The sequence below is a fragment of the Centroberyx gerrardi genome, chromosome 14, assembly GCF_048128805.1.
Source record: "Centroberyx gerrardi isolate f3 chromosome 14, fCenGer3.hap1.cur.20231027, whole genome shotgun sequence".
In the NCBI taxonomy this organism is placed as follows: Eukaryota; Metazoa; Chordata; class Actinopteri; order Beryciformes; family Berycidae; genus Centroberyx; species Centroberyx gerrardi.
This window is the reverse complement of record NC_136010.1, coordinates 7,710,676-7,731,406: the sequence shown is the minus strand read 5'-3', so window position 1 is coordinate 7,731,406 and position 20,731 is coordinate 7,710,676. Positions and strand designations below refer to the sequence as shown.

Sequence of the window (20,731 nt, the reverse complement as noted above, 5' to 3'; positions counted from 1 at the left end):
CTTATTAGACTTACTTGCTTTTTGCTTTATTCAGGATGAAGATAGTGAACATTTTAAGATTAAAGTTTCAGAAGTTATAAGTGTGAAGTGTGTGAGAGAGAGACAGAGAGATAACTAACATTAGAATTATACGGTCTTGTAAATTGCCTCAGAAGGGACAGGTTTCTGGATGTCTCATCCCAGATCTTCACCCCACACAGTAACTGCCTTGACCACTTGAGGAAATGTTGGAAGTGTACACCATGAGCTGTTAAGAGGATGGGCAGGAAGTGCCAGGATCAATTCCTAGACTGCCATGTTCTACTTCTACTACTACTATTTCTGTTTGTATGTTTGTTTTATTTACACATGAATAAGATCTCCAACAAACTAGAGATGCCAACGTGTGGAAAAACCTCCAAAAAATTATATTGGAGACCACCGAGTCTTGCTGAAATACAGGGGGAATCCTAGAATTTGAACAAAGATGGCAGTGAAGTGGGAGATTGAGATCTCCGAGTTGCCTGCTATGGTTATGCGCTGTTGAAATTTGAATGTAGTGTAGAGACCATCGCAGCGCCCTCCTGGCCATTCTGACATGTAAGCTAAAAACCAAAAACCCAAAGGTGACCAGGAGGAGCTTCTGGCTAGCAAAGTCGATGTCATATTTTAAATCACTCCTTCAAACTAATTTACAGATAATTAAAAACAAATAAGAATCCTACTTCATGCTCCTTATATTTGCCTGTTTTTCACAGTTGTAACCTTGCTTTAATTCATGTCTGGCATTTGTATTTTGTATCTTACAATTGTTTATGCAGTTGTAAAGCACTTTGTAATACTGTTTTGAAAAATGCTAGATAAATAAAGCTCATTATTAAGATGATAAAAGCAAGAGAGTGACTTCACTGCAGGCAAAGCAAGAGAATCAATATTGGTGGCTGACTGTTCATGGACTCACATAGGGATGATGCATCCCAAAAATATGCAAATTTTTGTCATACCAAAGTGAAATATAGCTTTACAGCCAATGACTTTCTAGTTGTTCAGCGTAACTTTAAAATTTCATAAAGTTGTAGAGTTCCCAATCTGGATCCATTCAATCCAAGTATTGTCCTGCTGTTTAAAATACTTCAACAGTAACTGACCTTAAGCCGCATTATTTATAACAAAGTTTATTTAAAATAATTTCATGGTAACACACATACAAAATAAGGTGAAATCTATAAAACTTTGTAAACTTCTATCTTCACACAGTTTTTGGAATTAGTGCTTCAGTATGCATTCATTGAAAACTACTATGTGAGTGCTGGAGTCTGATGGAGGAATGTCAAGTCAAGCCCGGAGGACAAAGTCTCCACATTTTTTGAACTCGACAAGGAAAGGAAAATCCCGGTAACGTACTCTGAAGACGTAAAAGGTCGTCATGGTGAGTTGCCCCATGTCTACATGTGGAAATGGAGACTTTACATGATGATAGTGTGTCTTAGGCCCTCAGGAAGAAAGTATTTATCTTGGCTTTGTGAATGAACTTAAGTAGCTGCTGGATGATCATAGGAAACAAAACTCATTAAGTGCAACTTTTCTAACAGTGAAGGAGCTGACTCATCCAAGGAGTCTTTCCATGAGTCTTTTGGTCATCAGCTTAACACAAACCTGGTCAAGTGGCTCAGTAGTCAGAGCTGTAATCCAGTTATTCCTGACCTAGTGTGTGTGTGTGTGTGTGTCACTTGTCCTCCTGGTCAGTGTCCATGTAGCACAAACACAGCTGCTCCTTTCCAAGCAGGATCAGGGAGTCTCCACTGCAGTGCCAGCTCAGAGACTGGACCTGGAAACCACCTGGTGGCAGAGAGAGGGAGGTAACTACGATGACAACACACATACACATTAGCGTGCACAAAAAAACATGGAGGTGATTTAGTTTCTCTTATTGTAAACACCCTCACTTGTCACTGTGTAGCTTGATAATCTGCATTCAACTTTGCTCATATAGATACTAACTGATACTAATGGAATGCAATGACATTTTCAATTCTTCAAGTCTTATTATTTCACTTCCCCAGATAGTCTTTATATTTTTTTGGGGGGGGGGAGTATTTATACTGACACTTATGTTAACTAATAAGTGGCTTGGCATTCTTAAAGCTGCATAAGGCAAAAGTTTTATGTAAAATACATCCGTCTTATCAGCCTAAATCATGAAGTGGGGCTGCAGTGGTATTGGGTATGATCACTGGTAGGAAATCTTCTCTGTGGCGGTTTGAAACTGAAGAGCGGAATACAAAACTTGCTCCTAGACAGCAGCGGACGAGTGCTCCACGGAGCTTTCTATTAACATTTCAAACTCTTTAACGACAAAGCCCGTTACCTTCAGTGGGGACTTGGACAGAGACGCAGCCTGCGGGGGACCAGAGGTACAGCTTGGTGTTGCCTGTGCACAGCGCCAGCCGGGGCCGTCGGGGGTCCCACTGGAAGCAGCGCACGGCCGACGTCTGCTCCAGCACAGCCCCCAGGCTCATCTTCTGCATGTCCCACACCCATACCACACTGGCCATGCTGTCTGTGGTGGGGGAGACGCAGATAAACAGTCATAGCCACTCTCCGCCTAAAGCTCCATGAAATGCTAGCACTGCAGCTAACATTATAGAATCATTTGTGACTTGATTCCGCTTTAAATCCCTAGGATCAAAATTGGCAAAGTGGCACTTCTCAAGGATGCCAAGAGACATTTAGCATTAGCACTTTCAATTAACATCAATCAAACTACATCTCCTTTTACTTTAAATTATCCTCCCACCATTTATAAAGGGATTTGTCCCACCTAGGTGCCATCATAAATGGGACACAAGACTAGGAAACCTAGGAGGTACTCCTGTGAGCTGCATTGACTCCCATATTATTACATTTACTCTAGAATATTAATTCATTTATCAAAATTATAAAAATTAGAACTGGAAATATTTTTTTTAAACTATAATACTGACCCTTAAAATGTATTTGTTGTATTTGTGTTAACTTTATTAGTCAATAAAGAGATATGAAAACTATGTGGTGAAAAGCAACTGGAATCAGTAAATTACAAGTTTATAATCATGTTATTTCAGTTCTTGAAATGGTATTTGATATGGTATTCAAAATTATAACCTCGCTGTTAACAAGTGCCTCGACTTCCTACGACTCCATTCCATGAATCAGCCAAAATGGCGGAGGGTGATAATACAGTAAATGGCCACTTTTTCTTGGGTTCACCATGTAGATAGAGTGAACAGAGGGGAAGACATACCGTTCTTGGTGGCTAGATAGCGACTGTCTGAGCTGAAGGCCAAAGTGGAGACACCAATCTTGGGGTTGGCTCGGTCTGGGTCTGGTTTGACCACGGGAATCTGGACTGGCGGTGGACAGATCTCGTCTGAAACAGGCCACAACAGCAGAGGATAGACGCTGATGAAACAAAGCTGTTTTTCTCAGAAGTTTTAGTAAAACATTGCTTTTACAACACATTATTTTTACAATGTTAACTACATTAACAACAGCCAAAATGGATGAATTGTACTGGATGTAAGATCTAATTCATGCTGTATCTCTGCTCCTGAAAGTCGGCATACATTTGCTCTGGGTGTTGAAGAGAGTGCTGCCCATGGTGATGTTGTGGAGGGACAGGTCGTCATTGGCAACAACTGGCCTTCTCTCCACTTCCTTATACACAACCTAACAACACAACCAACAGTAAATCAAATGTTTTCCAACCCTTTTTAAGAAATGAGAAGGCACTTAGTAAATAAAAACATAAAATTGTACATAGCTGGCAAATACTCACAGCTTTTGGGTTGTTGACGGTGGCTGGGTGCTCAAACTCTGTGATCTTCTTCCATGTGATGTGATTTAGGATGCGCACCTGACGGGGGGCATTACAGTGTTGTGTTATTGACAGTGACATGAATTATACACATGAGAATTCATAAGCCACATCCAAAAACCATGTCAGGCACTTTCAATTTATACTTTCCTTTAATTGTAGAAATGTGAATCCATTTCTTAAGACAGCTGTCTTTACAAACATTACTTGTAATTTGTATTTACCAAAATAATGATTGTGCTGCAGTCAATCTGAAATTCGGTATGTTGTATGTCAATGTCATCAGCCATGATTTTTCATGTGTTTGTCCTTACTTTTTCATCATAGCTGCCAATGGCCAGGAACTGGCTGCTGGGGCTCCAGGTCAGAGACTTGACACCCAGTGACCACTCATAGGCACTGTAGGTGGACAACAGTCGGCCATCCAAAGAGTACAGCAACACCTTGTACTGTGGAGAAGGTGCATACACATGAACCAATAGTAGGAATGGAGTGTAGAACAACGCCTACTACAGTGTGAGGCCTGCTGGACCTTTCATCTACAGAGTCTTACTATGGGTTTAGATTTAACCTTCTTTGTGCTGTGTTCTTTTAAATTCTGTTGCTTCTTTTTATTTTTTTATTCCATTTTTATTGTTTTATTTATTTGATTATCTTATCTATGCTGCGTTTTCTTTTAAATCTCTCCGATTTACAATAGCCTCTAAGATTTTATATCCTTTCCTTCGTAAACCTTCTTGGTGCTGTGTTGTTGGTGTTGTTGTTTTTTCTTTTAGTTCTGTTGTTATAACATGATTTTGAGGATTTCTAGTTTTATCTAAAATATTTTGATCATAGTCTATCATTTCATACATGTCTGTATCCCAAAATCAGTGTTTTGACTCCCGCCATGAATAGCCTGGCGAATGTCATAAGCTCTGATGTTTCTATAGAAATGTTCAAGAACATTGTTGCTATATATCCGTGTCTTAATGTACACTAATCCATCCTGGCCATTGTATTTCTATGTCAAATGAATCATCACACCGGTGTATATCCATCACTCAGTATATAAGTATGCTTTGTGGTTATATTTAGTTTTGACACTGATGATGGCACAAGCCGAAACATCTGTCCCCATTTCTTTTTTTGCACTTTTTTGCACTAAGATACTGTTTTGTATTTTTATTGGTTTATTTGTTTATAGGTTTATAAGGATCCCCATTAGCAGCAGCATTTTTCTATTAGGGATGTAATAATTCTCCATCAGCATTTAAATCCCTCTCTTTTTTTCATGCTGTGTGCTGGAACATTTTGGTATTGGTTTATGACTTTATCCAACAAACCAGCAACTTTCTATATTTATAACCTAGGCATGGATCTTCTACTTGCTTTTTCAAATAATAATGATGTCACTCACCTCCAGACAGCTGTCCCATACTGCCAATACGCAGCCATTGGGAGACCACTCCAACCCTGCCAAGTCCTGTGTCTCCGTCTCAAAATGCTGTGACGAAGTGAAGAGGAGCACACGTAAAGTCTTCGAACACATACATGAAAATTCATTCATCATGTGCGTTTACATACTTTACATTTAAACACATAACACACATATACCTTTATTTGCATGAATTATTCCTACAGCCCGGGATAATCCAGTTTTTGAACATCAAAGAGAGACCACAATACCGATAATCTGTGATGTGATCGAGATTGAAAAAAATAAATGAATTCAGATTATAGTAGGGCTTGCAGTTCTGAACCAGAAAATGTGCCTTTCTCCCAAGAAAATCACCTTGGGTAGTGTCAGAGTTACAACAGTTATATAGATAAGTCTTATTTTCTATTATCCATGGATCTATACATCTGCAAGGCATCTCGGGTGCTGACAGTTTACTCACTGTCTTGTTCGAGGACACTTTCAAAGGACAAACATTTGGGGTCAATGCAGAGCTGAACCTGTTACCAATTACAATTTCTCTCTTCTCTTCACTGAAAAATCCTGGTTTACTAAACTGTGTTTCTTCTGTTGTAGGCTGAAAACCTTCTCCGCATTGAATCAAATCTCCTCTCCTCTACTCACTGTATTCACAAAATCCTTTCCATCTCTCTCGTTATCTCTTACTTTATTTCTTTTCCTGGCACTTCTCTCTTACACAATCATTTTACAGTCACAGGAATATTGTCAGGGCACTTTGGCCCTTATCCTTGCACTCCTTACTATTGGTTGCTTGTAATTTTGGTGATCTAGGAATATAAGATGATTCTCCGGTTGCCTTTATTGTAAGTCACTCTGAATAAAAGCGTCAGCTAACTTCTTAAAATATAAATGTAAAAATTTCCCCTTGATAGTGGTTTTGAAATCCAAGGAAAATCCTTATCTCCTACTCACCCTGAGTAAATGCCAGTCGTCGCACACAAATACACTGACATAGTCTTTGCAGTCACGGCGTTCAGCCAAGGCCATGTAGCAGCCATCTTTGCTGAAATCTATACCTGTGGGTGAGAGATGGCGGGAGAGAGAGTATATTTTATAGGCAACAACCAGCTATGGTCAGTAACAAGTGTGATACAGACATTTTATCAGAATGGCAGTGAAATTGTGACAGTCAAGTTTTCGAACCAGCCAATGAAAGGAAAAAGTTAAAACGAAAAATAAAGCATATTAAAAAAAAGACACGTCGACACACTTGTCAACGTAGATGCTTCTAGGATTATGAATGACTAATAACTCACAGCAAGAGTTCCAGTAATTGTTTGGTTATCAGAGTGCCCAGAGTTAGGTCCAACACTTATATTGTACAACATATTATGGCTCAGTCCTTTAAAACCAGGGCACTTATCAATTAATTATCACTATTTAAATGTTCAGTTTGTAGTTCCTTTAAGTCAAAACTCATTAAATTAACTCTATTGATCCCTGGGGGGAAATTGGGTCACTGCAGCAGCAAGTAAGACTTGAACAGCAAAACAATAAACAAAAAATATTGAAGATTTAAGATACAACACCCTTGTCATGCTACCAAGTTCCCATTGCCTAGAAAGAAGGAAATGGCCCATTATGAATAACTGAATACACAACCTCATTGCTTCCTGTGCATCTCATCCAATGTAATTATCCGAAACTTTGGCACCATCAACTCAGCGATATGTGACTAGCATGGCCATATTATTTATATGACGGATCTCAGGATAATGTGGGTCACATAGGGGCACTGTAGTGCATGTGAAAAAGTGGGGGAGAGCCAGAGACAATAATTTCCCCAAGTCGCTGACAGGTCTGTTATGAAGAGCATGCCCCATTTACTGAAGAGAGGCACAGCTGTCAGCGGAGAGGACCATAGTTTGGCCAGAGACCCAGGGTCGCTCCATAAGGTAAAGGACAGTATGTGAGTCACGGGGAATGCTGCGGCGCTCAGACCAGTGGCCCTGTCCTCAGGTAGTCCTGGTAATACATATACAGTCATAAGCCACATGCAAATAAATAAAAAGATATAATCCTCATACTCACCCTTCTGACATGCCTTGGGATACTTGATGTAAGACACAGCTTTGGTGCACAGGGACCAGACGGTGACTCTCAGCTGTCAAGGGACCAAATGAAAAAAAAGCTGTAGCTCATCTTCCAGTGAAAGTATGACAAGCAAACAGTATTGCCAGGCAGTGGAGGGGGCATAAATACATCAAAGAACCATATGTAACAGAAACATCTTGGATCTGGGGTCGGCTTTTGATCCCCTCAGTGGTTTTACACGCCACCGAGACAGCCTTGGAACAACTGTGAGGCCATTTGGACCAGACGCCCTCTCTACTGCCATGAGAGACATGAGTCTCTAGGAGAGCTATTCGACCACTAGTCTTCTGTAAGAGGAGCTTGATTGAGGCTGTGATATGATGAGTGTAGAGTATGGAGACTGGGCGTCAAGAGTGGCCTGTTAATAAGAGCTCAATCAGCCAGGCCACTAGCCTAACGAGGCCTCTGAGTGCTCCTCGAGGCCCGAAGATTTGTCCATCAGCTGGGGAGATGCAGCCTACAGTGCAGGTCGGTATGGTCCAATTCTGAACGACGCCCCTGGAACGACTGAGGAGAGAGTGCCTAACACCTTTGAAAAGGTCTATGATGAGCTCTGTGAGGGATATGAGACACTGGCATAGACCCTGGCATCATTAGGATCAATCATTAGTAGGAGGGCTAGTGTGTGGAGTGGCAAGTGTGTGGAGTGCTGTTTGTATCAGTGTACTTCCCAAGGGAATTAACCCTCAATGAAGGGTTAATAAATGTTTAGGGGTTATTCATAAACACAGGGTCCCTCAGTGCAGGCTAAACCGCATTCATTCCTGCCTGTGTCCATCAGGTCTCTCAATGCCAACAGGTAGGACAGGTTGTTGGTCATAGGGGTTGTGTAACATGGGGATGTGCAATATGAGGTATGCAATTTAGGGTCATTGGAGTTGTGCAATATGTCGCCGTTGCCAGCACTACAGTTGGGCTATTGAGTAAAGTGTATGCGTTAGTGGGTTGTTGCATGCAAAACGTATGTGTTAGGGCCATGTTTGCTGTTGTTTGGAGTGTGTACGAGTGAGTGTGTCTGGGTGCGCACACTGTTTACTGTTTATGTTGTTATGTTGCAGTCATGTTTTTGATGATGTTGCTGTGATTGATGATGCTGCTGTCGCTATGTTGATGTTGTGTTTTCTATGATGCTGCTGCGTTGCATTTGTACTGTGAAACTAGTCCAAGACAAATTTCCCTAAGGGGCCAATTAAAGTATATCTTATATCTCATCTCATAAAATTCATAGACAGCGGTTGTGTGACATTAGACTGTACTAAATAAGGACTGTATTGAGTAAGGGCTGCAACAAATGATTATTTTCATTATTGATTAATCTATCGATTTTTTTTTGATTAATCATTTAGTCTATAAAATATTAAATGACAAATGGCCATCACAAGTTATCAGAGCCCAAAGTGATATCTTAAAATTGCTTACTTAGTCTGACCAGCAGCCACAAAGACCCAAAGTATTAATTTTATGATGATATGAAACAGAGAAAAGCAAGCAAATCTTAGCATTTGTGAAGCTGTAACCAGCAAATGTTTGGTATTTTACTTGATAAATGATTAAACGATTAAACAATCAAAATTATAATCAATTCATTTTCTGTCGATCAACTAATCGATTATTCAACTAATCATTTCAGCATTAGCCTGAGTACTTATTAAATTAATAGATCTTATCCCACACCTTGACACAGAGGAGGAACTAGGACTGGCCCTCACACTTAGCAGCCAAGAGGAAATGTTAGAGTGTAAGTGTGACAAATTAACAGCAAGTTGTGTAGCCAAACACAAATGAGAGGCAGCGCCAAAGAATAACTATCTGCCCACAAAACGGCATAACAAAGAGACCACAAGTGTTAACGCTCAGTTTTGACAGCAGTCACTCATGCGCCCACTGGTCTCACTTGAACAAGATTGATGCCAACAACAGTGCGTGGCACCAAGCCAGCAGTCTGGCATATTCCCATCCAGGGTCCAGAATAAAACGCGGCATCTTGCCCTTCAAGAAACAAGGAGCACATGCCAGTCCTTGGGACACTGTTACAGCATTTGTGGTGTGTACCATTGGCCGGGTGGTTGGATGTAAATGGAGAAACCAGTTGCTATCCCACTGCTTAGAGACACTGGCCAAGAGTGGCATGACACAAAATTAGATTTTTTTTTGTTTACGTAGGACAAGTATGAGTGCTAATAGTAATTATGTGTACTTGTCTGTATTGAGTACCTTTCCCAATACTACTATAATTCTGGCTGAAAATGGTGAAAAAAGTTATCTTATAGATAGACCAGAATAGGCCATCACATTTTAAAAAGGTAATGAATGTTACTCATGATCAAATTACATCTACCCTTCCGTTTCTGTGGAGGAAATTGCACTCAAATTGCATTCTGCTACTTCTCAGTTTTTGGTGTGTGCGGGCTTCAAGTATGACTGATTTATCCTGATTTGGTCCGATACTGGTATCACAGCACCAACAATAAGTATTGTAAACTACCAATTATTGTGATCATTTGCAATAAAGGTGTGTCTCCAAAGTTAAGACAGAGATGATATAGGCAGAGTATGGCAAGTTTGATCATTCTATCCTTTTATCATAGCAACTGTTGTTCAACCTAGCAACAGTCACATCATTAGTCTGTTTTCCTCCAACATGAAATTTGTTTGAATTGTCCTAGTGGCAGAGACAAATTTGTACAGTATCTTAATGCCATCCAGGTGAAGCTTCTTGAAGCCAGGAACACATTGAACAGGTCACAGTGTTGTGCAGCATTAAGAAGAACAGCCCTAAACTAGTTCATGCTAAATGCCAGCGCCTTTTACAATACAGATTTCTGCAGTGTTTTGTCTGGTTCACCCCCCTCTTAAACACAACCCAAGACAGTAGTCATTACAAGCAATCCAAATAGCATGGACATATAAGCCCACCAGTGCAATGTTAAGGGTGTTAAATGCATGGCCCTCATATCTTCTTTTACAGCTTAGTAAGCCAATATAATGTGCGTGTATGCAGTCCTTTCCGCAACCCTGTCTTATCATGCTGTGAATGTTAAAGCTGTGAAAATACTGAACTAAACCGGTTCTGTATGCTAGCCAAGAGCGCTACATGGCTTCCATTTCACATAAGAAACACATGTTGGGTCTCCTAGACAGAACACTACACAAATTGAAAAAAAAAAAAAAAAACTTTTCAAAAAATATATTTGGTCATGAAAGTTTGAGACTACCCTAATTCCACAATTTGAGATTTTGGAATGTGCAGAGCCAAGATTGTTCACAAAGCTTTCATCATAGTGTCCAGACAGACATTTGAACTAGTCCGCTGTCTGTCACCTAGCTGGGCTGAAGTGTCTACCCTCCTGTTGGGTCAAGACATCCAGCTGTGTAGGCCCTGTAATAACACCTCACTGCACGCTTCCTGGACATCCCCCCGGACATGGTGCCATGGCAACCACCGTCAACATAGCTCAAACACAAATACACATACTCTTCTTAGATGCCTTGAACCCACCACATGGGGGATGGGGGGAGATCAAGACCCAAAAGGCAGTGTAACTTTAAACTGGGTGGAGGGAGGGCAGCATGAGGAAAATAGGTGGGAAATGCTTCTCCATGTGGTGTGGTATGCAATGGGATCTGAAGTTGGTAAAGCTACACTTTGGATGAAGTATCCTCACCAAAGGTGAGCAGCAGCTCTGGGGATGGGGGCTTGGGACTGGAGGGTGGTGTGAAAAGGCAGCACTCCACTATAACAGCTGCTGTTTATCCATCAGAAAAGGAAAACTTTATGTCTATGCTGGGGATAGCATAACTGCCAACTGGTGTTCACTGCTGGCTGTACATTTACTAACAAATAATTCTCTCTTTTAGTATTGTTTTTGATCACCAGAGGCACATGGATCCCTTTCTGTGAGGAACTTCCTTAATGAAGTTGTGGGGATTTTTTTCTTGTTCTCATGGATGGTCTAAGGTTGGGGTTGTCAGTCTCTATTTATTGTTTCATAATGTGGGTGTTGTGAAGCCCTTTGAGACTGTAACTGTGATTAAGGGCTATACAAATAAACTTGACTTGACTTGACATGTCAAGAAGGCCTTAAGACATCACCAAATGGGACAGTTGGGGCTACCTTCTGGCAACACATCCATTAGGTATCTGTGGGCTAGCAGTCACGTCAAGAAAACCACAGAATTAGGGAACATTCCCCTAAGGAGAGGCTGTGGGCAACACATGATAAATAAGTCCACGTGTAGCACCAGGGCCACTGAAAGCAACCTGCAAGAAAACCTATCTATCAGCAATTCTTGTTGCGCTCCTAGGCGAGAGTGTATGGAGTGTATGTGATGCCATATAGGCCTATCTGTCAGCAGAGGATTAGACTCTAGGCATACCACATAGGAAGCCATCTCAAACCAATATAGCCCATTTCTCCTGTTACAGCCTCATGATTCTACCAAGGATCTGTAGCCTCTCGCAGCCCAGACATAGGTATGGTTGAGCTATTGTCCCACGTTGCGACACGGCAGCTGCCTACGTTCACAGTTTAGTCTGATAGTGCTGTTGCCAACAATGCTACGTGTTATCGGGGCTCCAGCCGCACTGGCCAAGTATGCTATTGCTAACCTGATCCCAACAATGTAAAAACCATTAGAGAGGTAAAGCTCAATGCTGTCCTTGGCTGGAGTTTTTCCACCCTTAGTTTATCACCACTCAGCTGGTAAAGGTGGATTAGTGTGGATGCTTGGGTGGCATTTTGTGGGGTCGTAAGATAAACGATGGGAATTCAAATAGGAGATGACTTGGGTGGAGTCTCACAATACATAGGCTAGGTTTCAGCAATGTGCCTTTCTATTAAATCTGTGACACGGCACCACTCTAAATTTGAAAACAGCTGTCTTTTTTCATGCGTCCTCGCACAGAGTTCTTCCATGTTGTCAATAATAAAGCCTTTTTGAGGAACAGCTCAGGAGCATTTCTAGCTGGTGGGAACAGTGACTAGGCTATATGTATGCCTACCTGTTGTCTGCCAATAGTTGCCACTGTAACTCCTGTTAGCACTAGCACTGATGTAAATCCTTCCCCTAATGTAGCAATGTCAGCTGTGAGCTGACAAATTACTGTATACCTCTGTATCGAAATGGTCTGCAGGTATTTTGTTCTTGGTTAAGAAAAAAAACACTTTAATAGCCACACATATACACACACACACGGCCAGCCACACAGATACATTCACACATAGACAGACACACACACAAACATACATTGCACAGTCCACACCACAGGCAGCTGTCCCTAAACAAGTTAATATAGCAGGCTGTTTATGAGTGGGGCTGAAATTCAAGCCTGACACGAACACCCGTCTGGCACAGCCTTAATGAAATCTTGGGCTGGGGTGAAGGTAAGGTCAGTGGGCCCCTTGGCAAGGTGGTAGCCATTGCCTACGATGCTTCTGTTAAATTTGTTGTGCAATCTTAATCAGGAAAAAATGCTCATTAACAGGAAGCATTGAATAGTATCCAAACTTCTATGGTCAGTTTTTGATGGCATCGTGCCACAGGCAGAGCTGTGGTGGCAGAGCAAACCACACACATGCTCTTTTCCAGCAATGCCCTGCTACGCATTCACACTGTTACAGTACCATCATACACACTTGAGAGCTGCCCAATATGATCAGATGTATTAAAACTGCCTACTGATCAACTACATTGGAGCAGTTGGAGGTTAAGTACCTTGACCATGGGCACACTCAAATTTTTCACACAGAGATATGTATGATATGATATGAGATATGAACTTTCAACCTTATTATCATGATTTTCAAGCTGCCGTTCCCAGAGTCGGAAAGGACGAAAAAGCACTCCATCATGTTAAATCTGAAGTACACAGAGGCTACCTTTGGCCTTTTAGGCTATTGTTTTAGACAAATTTGAGTGATACCAACAATGGCAAAATAATCAAAAAAGCACCCTGGTTCAACCACCAAGTTATCAGTTTTCAATTTTCTGTTTTCGAAACTCATATATTCCAGTAGTTAGCACCTTGCTGGGTGTGCGCTCTTTTTTCTTATTGACTAAAGTTATCAGTTTTCGGAATGAGAAACAGTGGCATGTAGCATTGAAACAAATTTATGTTGCTTGCTGGCACCATTTCAAATATAATGCTGGACTCAGATTGGGTGTTGTAAAAACACGGACTTGGATGTTAGTGGAGAAATAAACCTTTCATTTGCTTCCAGTTGGGAGTCCATTTGAGTCGACTACCCCAGAAGAAATCAAAAGAGTCACTGGAAAGATACACATCCAAAATAGTGGTGAAGGGGATTGACAAAGCAGTTCCCGAGTGTTAAACAAGTTGGTCTGATGATTATCACAAGTCAGTTGACACCAACTTATTTAGAGAAAATCCTACTTTTGATCTTACTTGCCTTAAATGTACTATTCATTCACTCAATCATAAGATAACAGAGCATGAAGTCGAGTCACACTCTTTTCGAAGTCCTTGTCATCATAAGCTATACTGTACTATGCAGACAGATTCCTCCCTGGGGAAGGAGCCTCCATTCTATTCCTGTTTTTTTTGGAAGATGCAGACAGACACAAAGCAGACATGCCACAGACGCTTGCACTCCCTGCACCCTGCTCCAGACCAGACACAGTTGTGTGCTGGGCCGCAACACCTGTCAAATGATTCCTGGAGTCAGGTTCAGCATGACAGACGCAGCCCACCGTGGCATGGTGCCCTAGTCATATTCCACATGGCCCGGTGGGTACTAGCCATATCCCCTCGCCCGCTCTGACATGTGCTTACAACAGGGTGAATATACAACAACAAATTCAGGAATCATGGAATGAAATTCATTGTACTTTATTAGTCTACGTTTCATTCTGCAGACCTTTCAAGACAACAATCAACTGCATTTATGCTATGAATTCTACATTTACAGCCATCTTACTACAAGGTGGACTGCCTTTTACATGACATAGACTACAGGTATTCAAAGCAAAGGAATGTAATCTTCTTTGTAAATATGATCATACTTGTAGGCTGCATATTGGGGCGAAAAAAAAAAATCAAAATTCAACTTGTAGCACTGCCAAACACGACATCCTGTCTGGTGTTCCCCATGGTTCGATTCTAGGTTCCTTACTGTTCTCTATCTATATGCTTCCTTTAGGTCACATCATTCGCAAACACAATATATTCTTTTATGGCGGCGGGGCCAGGACCCCAGCCAGGAAGGGGTGCCAGGTTGGTCTTTGTGCCAACCACACAAACAAATCAAGTCCAAGTAAAGTCGCCTTTACGTCTTTACAAGAAATGACTTGTTCGTTCACAAGGAAATAATGCCTCTTTAATGGTCTAAATAACAAATGCCTCCTCATTTTTTTAACCAAGAAATGCCTTTTCCTTATAAAACTCTACAAAATGTCTGGTGGCCAGTATGTTTGGGGGGTGGTTGTATAGTCCTGTTTCTTCCCATTGAAAACATCTCCAAAATAAGGTATTTTCTATTCTTCGCTGACCTCGAAAAAGTGAACCATTCTTTTACATCATCTCGTTTCAACTACCACATCTCTTTCCTGTCTCAGTCAGAATACTCTCTTGTCTGCAGTTAGTACAAAATGCAGCAACAAGGCTTTTAACTAAATCTAAGAGACGTGAACATGTTAGCCCTATTATAAGCCTCTCTACACTGGTTGACAGGTAATTATAAAATTGATTTTAAGATTTTACTGATGAACTCCAAGGCTTGCATTGGATTAGCACCTAGCTAGATCTCTGACCTTTTAATCCCCTATGAGCCAAATCGCAGCCTGAGATCCTGAGGCAGTCATTCCAAAATCCAGGCTGAAAACAGGAGCTCAGGCTGTCTAGCTTCTTTGATGTCTTCTTTTAAATCACTCTTTTATAAACTTTAACACACTTTTATGAACTTGCTTTTACTTTGTGTTTGTGTTTAGAATGATTGTTATCATCTTATCATTTATTGTTTTTTGTTTTTATTGTTTTCCTTCTCCATTGTTCTGTGACGCACTTTGTAACTTTGTTTTGAAAAGTGCTCTATAAATAAAGTTTATGATAATTATTACTATCAACAGGACATCGCTAGTAGGTATCACTGGCAAAGGAAATACCAGAGCTACGTCGGAAGGGCACATACACATTGCACCCGTGTTCCGGAGGTACTTGAGACCCATGTATGACAGGATGCTAACGGGGGGGGGGGGGCTATGAAATCAGGCTGAATACATGTGGCAGGTGGGGGGTGTGGAGGGGTGTGGGGCAGTTCAAGGAAGGCTCTGGTGTCTGGCTATTTTCAGGTCTCCCTTCCTTGCGGGCCAGCAACAGTTGACACCAGACAGGCATACACATAAACACACACACGCATGCACGCACGCACACACACTGTGACTTCACACTTACATGGAACTCGGTGGTGTTGAGAATGTGACGTCCGTCTGGGCTCCAGCGCGAGGAGACTAGTCCTATTGAGCCCTCATCAATCTTACAGTGCCAGTCGGGCTGTTCGAGAGACCACACCTGAAGAGAAAGACAGACACAAAAAGAGATAGGAACAGAAGGACAACCACCAGCCATCACTGACACCCCCGCCACCTTGTGTCTTCCTCAACTTGTACTCAGTAACCTGTAAGCAACACCTGAGCAACATCAGAAATCATGAAAGACTGGCGCTGGTTACCCTTTCAAAGGTAAGCTGCTGTGTGCACTGAGCTGTACTGCATGTGAAACGTCTTGATAGTACACAAGTGTGCCACTGTTGTTTCCACGACTGCAACACTCCGATAAACCAATAATTATGACGACACTTTTGTCAATCAATTTGGATGCACGGTAAAGAAAATGTATGGACGTAATTTCAAAATGAATATCCCTATTTTCTGTGGATGAACAGATCATTAACAGAGACTCTGGACATTTTTGAGCAATCCAAAATTATTGGCGGACTTGGTGAAGATTAACCAAAAATTAGTAGAAAAATAAATAATAGTAATAAGCAAGATTCTTTGGTCAAATCAATTGAATAACGTCCTTTTATTCAGAGGCCATTGTTCAGAAAAAAAAAGTTTGGTTTGAATCATAACTGTTCTCTTAAAAAGATGGTTGTCACTAGGGATGCTAATTTTTATCAATTTCCTTAACCAATTAGACCAAATACAAAATACAAAATGCGCGTTTTTACACCTGTCTTTAGGCCTACTCATCGAGTTAATAAACCAAGCAAAATTCAAAAGATCCTCCTGCATTCCCTGTCATTGTGCTTGTAGACGTGCTGTATTTCAACATTGTATTACAATGTTTACAATGAATACTGTTGTCTTTTTGGGTGTAATTCTCCTACACTGGACTTTTCGCCCGCTTGCTTGGCTTTCTTCTTCCTCTGTATAAGCGGTGAAAGTGAAATTGCGCCCTTGCGGTGGTAAATCATTTCAGCAAAAAATGAGAAATAGCACATAGCCTACATTGTCGATTAATCTGTTAATATATGCTTGATCGATCAAATTCTTAATGCCGATTAATCGATTGTCGATTAATCATTAACATCCCTAGTTGTCATATTGACCGTCACACTGACCAACACCCTTGATTCCAAAGCTTATTTATGCTCTTCTTGGTTTGTTAAATGGTGAATTTCTTTTGATATGGATCTCAGTTAGTTTTCTGGTGTGGATCACATTATTCCTTCTGGTATAGTGTGGGTCAATCAATAAAATGTTGAGGCACTGTCTAAAATCATAACTGTACTAGCACCATGCATCAAACTAGAGATAGTTGGTTTAAGGTCAGATTTCTGTCCTTTTTTCTACATTGACCTGTAGGGGAGAAATTCCACGTGAGAAACTCAACATCAAGTATCCATCTGTATCTTTTTGATACGAAACAACAAAGGAGTAGAAGCAGTCACTCCCTCAGAGCCCGAAATCGTACATATTTGTCAACAACGTAGTAGAGTAAAAAATAAGAAATTCTAGCCAAGTGAGATTCATTCAAATACAAGATACAAATTTATCTATAACGTGCTTTTAAAAAAACAGGTTACTTGCAAAGCCCTTTACAGAACAACGAGGGATATAAATACAGTTAAAACCAAGTGACATTTAGGAAGAAAAAAACGTATCCCTTTCAAAATACTATCTATTGAGACAAACATCTTTTGAAAAGGAAAAAAATATTTTTCTGTACTAGTGCCTCCAATTAAATGATTTCAGAAGACAGAATATGGTTCATTATTGGTGTTATGAACAACAGCCGTTTTGGCTCATGTTTACCAACAGTGCAAATAAATTCTGTAAAGCACTTTTCCTCATATTTTCATCAACTTTAATCACTTATCCAGAAGTAGGCTTTGTGAATATCAGACACAACTCCGGCTAAAGAATTATTGATTGATTTCCAAGCTATAGAAACGCAGTCACGCTCAGTTGTAGGTTCCTGTCACATCTCTATATTTAATGTCTATATTTAATAACATCTATCAGTGATGTAACATTTAAAGACTTCCCTCTTCATCCTCTCAAAAACATTACATAATTGCTTGATGCTAATAATTATACCACGTCATGTCCACCTCCCAGCCCAGCACCTTTTGAGACACGATGTGCATGTCTTCACTAGGGGTTGGAATTTCAGCTAAATACATTGCCAGTTAATCTAAAAGTTGAAAGATTTCATCAATTAAACAGCATTTCTAAAAATAGAATGATGTTACAAACAGATGCAATTCATGGCTCTTTTATTGTGTACTCTGTATACCAAATTATGCAAACCATGTACTGAATGACTTCGATTTCTCCCAAAGTATGTTTAATAAATATGAAACATTAATTCAGTTGTGCAATTCTATTCATATCAGTGAGCAATGAAAATCTTTTTTTTTTGCTCTCACAACACTGTTTGTAGGTCAAATTCAGTTTTCCTCTAGCCCAGTGAGATTCACTGTCACCACAACTATTATGTGACTAGCACATTGCCAGCACTTGACGACTCATGTACTCACTCCCATCCCTAGTTTTTACGGTTCCGTTCTCAGTATCCTACCTGTACCAGTCCTCTCTTGTACATAGCACAGAGAATGAAGAGGGAGTCGGAGGACCAGTCCATGTGGACTATCTGGTCCAGGCAGGTGTAGAGGTGCAGGATCTGCAGGGTGCTCACATCTCGCACTACCAGCCTGTACTGCACACAGGTAGCCTGATGGGTGAAGACAGAGAGAACACGTCAGAAAGAGCAAGACTCCAAGCCAACTTTAACACGGGTCATAACTATTATCCACCTGAAATTAGCAACCTAACCGAGGCAATTAAATCACTGTTAAATGTATTCATTCTAGTACATAAAAAGCATGTAAGTAGTGGCATGTATTATACAAAAAGACAAACTTTAACACTTACCAAATATTTCCCATCAGGGGAAACTTTGCAAAGTTGGTTGGACTGCTTGAAGACCTCAGAGAAATTCATCTTATGATGTGCACAACTGTTCCTACACTGTGAGAGACAGGGAAATTTTGAACCAAGAGTTAGCATGGCAATTTAAAAAAACATGTAGTGATTGGAGATAACGACCCCTTTCCATAGCGGGAATAGTTTCAACTGACAGCCCACTCATCTCACTGGTGCAATTAGCAAATATGAACACATGATGGCGCCATAAGTCCAAGAAATATATACTGTACACGGTGAACATACGCACACACACACACTTTATTTCCCTTATGCCAGAGCTCGTGTCTAGAAAAAGTACTCAAGTAGGGTAACAGCTACTTTATTCAGTTTCAAACAAATATCATTAACAGGTCGCGCATACTGCAAATTGTCCCAACAAAAATGACCCGCTGACCCACTTTGCCCTAGTCTTTAAATGGCATGGGTCATTGTTTGAACCTTTTTTGGATCACACCAATAAAGCTATATATGTATGTAAATGGCATATCTCACTGCACAGACTACTTTTAAGCATGAAATTAGAAATGACTGAAGATGAGAGTAAACGCACACCCGAAGTAAAGGTGCAGGCAAAATATACATAAATAACTACAGTAACGTTGTATGTAGCTAATTAGTTACATTACACCTCCGGCAGTCAGCTCAACCTACACACAGTAAAGTGTAGTACGGGAAAGAAGTATTTGTTTACTCTGCGAAAGTCTGGATAGCACATAAATCGGCACTGTAAAGATCAACCTGCACACAAGTACACAGAGACAATGCTAGAGGTAATAATACTAAGTTAGCTTAGTAGTAGTAACTCTGCTTGCTATTTGTGCAGTTTAGGTAAAGAAGGTAAGCCAGCAACTACAGAGGCCAACACTACGAGCTAACATTAACGGTAGCTGTCAGTTGTCATGCAATTGATTCAAGCTAGCCAACGCTAGCTGCAGGTAATGGAACTTTAGCTAGTTAGCTAGCAGGTGGCTAACGCTGACAAACTTCATCACACAACTAACGTTAAAACTTACACCAAAGCAGTGCTGTCTTCACCTGTTAGAGGAGAGACGCAAGGAGCCCAGCAGTTCAGAAAATTTTCTGTATTCACATGTTTCTGTTCTGTTAACAGTCTGTTAACAGGCTGTTGCTGGTTGTTTGTATGAACAGATGGCGACAGAATGGCGCTGTCCAATCAGCGTGTGCCTACAGCGACTTTGCTTCTGGGAAATGTAGTTCAATGTGAGCGTTAATGTTCTGTCGGTGCGAGCGTGTGTGTGTGTGTCACAACATTAATGAATAGGCAACAATTCATTATATTTTCTTTTATAGGCTTTAAAAAGTACTCTCAATGCAGAATGAGGTAGTTTTCGATAGGTCTACATCGAAATATCTAGTTTATTTTTGTATTATGCCTGTTCTCATGAAGTTTTCTATAAAGGGTTTTCCTTTAAATATTCTTTTATAGTTGCCCAGCCTACTGTTATCTTTGGTCAACATAATCCTGTAGGCATAGATCCGTTTAATTGCCTTTATATTCACCTCCATCAGCCCTCTGGTTTCCCGCTTGTGTGCGCCCAAACCGCGGCTACACCGCCTCCCTGCTTCGCAGCGCACCGTGTCATCTCCAGTTTCCTTCAGCAAAGCTCCCACTTCCCTGAATAGCAAGCAAATCCTTTTTTCTCCTCTTACTTCGCATTTTAATATTTTTCTCCGAAAAGTCAATCATTTCCAAACGTTGTTTATCAAATTCTGAACTCGATCGATTTTTTTTTTTTTTTTTTTTTTTTTTTTTTTTTTATGGAGGGTCATTCTCTTGGCATGTTAGATAATAAACAGGCAAGTGCTCTGCGCCATTTAATTCCTAGGCATTTCGATTGGGATCACAACAATCTTCTGGTAAGTTGATTTAT

General features: G+C 40.7%; 1 protein-coding gene across 2 annotated transcripts; it reads right to left on the bottom strand.

Annotated features, from left to right (window-relative positions):
- Positions 1 to 1,176: 1,176 nt before the first annotated feature.
- Positions 1,177 to 19,995, bottom strand: wrap73 (WD repeat containing, antisense to TP73). Of its 2 annotated transcripts, none has more exons than XM_071923605.2 (13): positions 19,875 to 19,995; positions 18,786 to 18,881; positions 18,433 to 18,585; positions 15,799 to 15,915; positions 7,326 to 7,398; positions 6,207 to 6,310; positions 5,235 to 5,321; positions 4,150 to 4,284; positions 3,797 to 3,874; positions 3,585 to 3,687; positions 3,263 to 3,388; positions 2,348 to 2,539; positions 1,177 to 1,818 (listed from the first exon to the last, which is right to left on the bottom strand). In XM_071923605.2, the coding sequence occupies exons 2-13, from the start codon at positions 18,852 to 18,854 to the stop codon at positions 1,706 to 1,708; spliced, it is 1,350 nt and encodes a 449-aa protein (XP_071779706.2). In that variant the 5' UTR covers positions 18,855 to 18,881; positions 19,875 to 19,995; the 3' UTR covers positions 1,177 to 1,705. The 2 variants fall into 2 exon arrangements, with proteins under 2 accessions (XP_071779706.2, XP_071779705.2); XM_071923604.2 differs by having other exon boundaries at positions 19,853 to 19,986.
- Between the last annotated feature and the right edge of the window lie 736 nt (positions 19,996 to 20,731).